At 59.4% G+C, this 3,802-nt stretch overlaps 1 protein-coding gene across 1 annotated transcript; it reads left to right on the forward strand.

Moving 5' to 3' along the window:
* Positions 1–130: 130 nt before the first annotated feature.
* On the forward strand, positions 131–3,542 carry LOC103770038 (talin-1-like; the record flags this gene model as incomplete). Its single annotated transcript, XM_008937286.1, has 10 exons — positions 131–328; positions 663–802; positions 902–995; positions 1,165–1,254; positions 1,432–1,554; positions 1,729–1,872; positions 2,206–2,367; positions 2,455–2,595; positions 2,850–3,031; positions 3,410–3,542. Coding segments are annotated over 10 exons (1,407 nt in total), but the record flags the coding sequence as incomplete, so codon positions are not given.
* Positions 3,543–3,802: the final 260 nt, after the last annotated feature.

Raw genomic sequence — 3,802 nt, forward strand, 5'->3', positions numbered from 1 at the left:
CCTCGCAGGGATGTGAGACGATCTGTCCACATCAGGGTCCTCTGTAGCATGTCCCTAAGCGTGTACCAGACTCTCATGCTCCAACTCCATCCTCCTTGCTGCCTGTCCTAACCCCTCTCCCCACCTCCAGTTCCCTCCCAGCACCAAGAGCTTCCAGGAGGCGCAGAGCCAGCTGAACCGGGCAGCCGCGGGACTCAACCAGTCTGCCAACGAGCTGGTGCAGGCATCGCGTGGCACCCCTCAGGACCTGGCCAAGTCCTCTGGCAAATTTGGGCAGGACTTCAATGAGTTTCTGCAGGCAGGAGTGGAGATGGCCAGCCAGTCCCCGGTGAGAGGAAGCGCCTGTTGGGGGATGGTGGGTGTGGTGAGAGGTTTGGGATGCCCTGAGAAGGTGCCTGACTGGAGGCAGGGTGGCTGGGCAGTGGTGGTTACGGTGGCTGTGGCCAGCGTGGCAAGTGAAATGGGGTCTAGAGCCATGTAAAATCAGAGCAGCAGGGAGAAAGTGGCTTGGATTAGTTCAGTGAGTGTTTCCACCATATCCTTGCTGTTGGCAAATAAGTTAGATGAAGGGAACCGGCTCAGCCTGAAAGCCACTGGAGAAGACACAGGGTGGGCGTGGAGCTTGGAAACTTGCTGCAGGTAACTATTCTGGCTCCTTGCAGAATAAGGAAGACCAGGCGCAGGTGGTGTCGAACCTGAAGAGCATCTCCATGTCCTCTAGCAAGCTGCTGCTGGCTGCAAAGGCTCTCTCTGCCGACCCCGCAGCCCCCAACCTCAAGAACCAGCTGGCAGCAGCAGCACGGTAGGAAGAACCGCTCCTTGTGAGCTGTTTGCGCTAGCAGTGGGGCTGGGTGGTGGAGCTGGTGCTGATCCGTGGCTCTTTCTCCCTGGTCCCCTGCAGGGCCGTGACCGACAGCATTAACCAGCTGATCACCATGTGCACCCAGCAAGCGCCAGGCCAGAAGGAGTGCGACAATGCCCTGCGGGAGCTGGAGGTGAGAAGCCTCGTCTTGGTGAGGCAGCTGGGGGGATTGAGATGGCGAGGTGCTGAGATGGTGGGGTGGGGGGAACTGCTTCCCACTGCTTGGGCAGGAAGGAGCGAAGAGGAAGTGCAGGTAGAGGGTGTGGACCCTTCCTGTGGATGTGACACCCATATCCCTGCAGACGGTGAAGGAACTGTTGGAGAACCCCACCCAGACCGTCAATGACATGTCCTACTTCAACTGCCTTGACAGCGTCATGGAGAACTCCAAGGTGAGCTCTGAGCTGGAAATGGAGGTGTGGGGAAGGACAGGGGGAATTTGGAAAGAATGTGGGAGCAAAGGGAAAGATGATTCCTCCCCCACTGACAAAGCACAGTGAGCTCTGAGCCTAAAATCACTGGAGGAGCAGGAAGTGGTCTTCATAACTAGTGCGTGGTGTGTCCTGCAGGTGCTGGGCGAGTCGATGGCTGGCATCTCCCAGAATGCCAAGAACAGCAAACTGCCCGAGTTTGGCGACTCCATCAGTGCCGCCTCCAAGGCTCTCTGCGGACTGACAGAGGCAGCTGCCCAGGTGAGACACGCTTGGCCCCAGCCCTGCACAGTGCTCCTGGCACACAGTTGCCATACGCACCCCTCCCTTGCCCCTCCAAGCCCAGCCCCACGGGACGGTGCTGCCAGCCTCCTCTGCAGCCTGTGCCTGCTCTGAGCCTCCCTGCCATGTGCAAGCAGTCTCCTGTGCTCCTAGGCTGCCTACCTCGTGGGAGTCTCAGACCCCAACAGCCAAGCTGGACAGCAGGGCTTGGTAGACCCCACTCAGTTTGCCAGAGCTAACCAAGCCATCCAGATGGCCTGCCAGAACCTGGTGGACCCCGCCTGCACCCAGTCCCAGGTGAGTATGAGGTGGGGTACCACTACGGGCATTTTCTTGCACAAAACAGAGTGTGAAGCTAGTTGAAAGAGCTGCATCCCAGGAGCTGGCCAAGATTATGGCTAGTGTCTTGTCAGGCCACAGCAGCTGTCCTGTGAACCAGCTGGCAGGATTGGTGCAAAAGTGACAGTACAGATGGGGGGCTGCGTGGGTGTGCAAGACCTTGGCGGTCGATCTCGGGTCCCAGGAGGCCCCTTTCTGCTCACTGGTGCCCCACGTGGGGCTGGTGGGAAGGGAGAGCTGCAGGGGTGGGCGTTCATGGTGGATCCTGCCTCACCCTGTTCTCCTCCACAGGTGCTGTCAGCAGCCACCATCGTGGCAAAGCACACCTCGGCACTGTGCAACACGTGCCGCCTGGCCTCCTCCCGCACCGCCAACCCCGTGGCCAAGCGCCAGTTCGTCCAGTCAGCCAAAGAGGTGGCCAACAGCACGGCCAACCTGGTGAAGACCATCAAGGTGCGATCTCCCTGCCGGGGCATGACGGTGGGACGGGATTTGGGGCATGGTGGGGGTTGGATAACCACTCTGTTCTCTCCACACCAGGCCCTGGATGGCGAGTTCAACGAGGAGAACCGGGAGAGGTGCCGCGCCGCCACCGCCCCTCTCATAGAGGCCGTGGATAACCTGACAGCCTTCGCCTCCAACCCAGAGTTTGCCACCGTTCCTGCACAGATCAGCCCAGAGGTGGGATGCAGCAGGGGAAGGGTGGATGTGGCCTGTGACAGGGCTGTTGAAGGGTGGGGAGGAGTTGTGCCTCCCCAAAGCTTGGAATGGGGGTCTTGGTGTGGAGCTGGTGCCTCGAGAGGGATGTGATGGGGAGGTGGTAGCAAGCCTTGGGCTTCAAGAGGCTGCTCTGGGTTGAGCAGCACTGGAGTAGGCGGTAATATTCCATGCACAGTCCCTTGCACATGTCACCAATCTATTGTCTCTTCTTGCAGGGGCGCAGAGCCATGGAGCCCATTGTCTCTTCAGCCAAGACCATGCTGGAGAGCTCTGCTGGCCTCATCCAGACCGCCCGCTCTCTTGCTGTCAACCCCAAGGACCCCCCGCAGTGGTCAGTGCTGGCTGGCCACTCTCGCACTGTCTCAGACTCCATCAAGAAGCTGATCACCAACATGAGGTGAGGAGAGTCCTGCTTTCTTGGCCATGGCCCTGTCCAAGCAGGCAGGTACGCCTGCTTTGAGTGAGCATCCCTGCGGATGTTCTGGCTCATGAGCTCTTTGGCTACTGCCAGTGGTGGGAAGCAAGGGATGGGATGGGAGATGGGATCCTGGACTTTTGATGATCTTGAAGGTCTCTTCCAACCAGAACAATTCTGTCCCACCCCTCTTGTCTTGCATGGGAGCTGTTCCTCCAGCCCTGGCATGGGTTGATGGGAACACGTGCCAGCGTGCCTGGGCTCTGTGATGCTGTGTTGCCCCAAAGCTTAGGAGAGGGGTCTTGCCCCTCACCAGCACCAGCTGAGGCTGGGGGCTGAGCTGATCTATCTGTCACACAGGGACAAAGCTCCAGGACAGCGGGAGTGTGACGAGGCCATCGAGGTCCTGAACAGATGCATGAGGGAGGTGGACCAGGCCTCCCTTGCTGCCATCAGCCAGCAGCTGGCCCCCCGAGAAGATATCTCCCAGGAGGTGGGTTGGGAATCCACAGCTGCAAGCATAACCCACAGCATTCCCACAACACAGCTGGCTTCCCAGGGCCTGGCTGGGGACACGCTCCGCTGGGTCACCACTGGCCGGGTGGCCATGCCCAGAGAGTGGTGGGGAGTGGAATTAAATCTGGCTGGGGTCACAAGCAGTGTCCCCAGGGCTCAGGGCTGGGGCTGCTCCTCTCTAACATCTTCATCAATGATCTCTGAGAGCACTGAGAGCACCCTCAGTAAATTTGCAGA

The sequence above is a fragment of the Merops nubicus genome, unplaced genomic scaffold (assembly GCF_000691845.1).
Source record: "Merops nubicus isolate BGI_N331 unplaced genomic scaffold, ASM69184v1 scaffold51653, whole genome shotgun sequence".
Classification (NCBI taxonomy): Eukaryota; Metazoa; Chordata; class Aves; order Coraciiformes; family Meropidae; genus Merops; species Merops nubicus.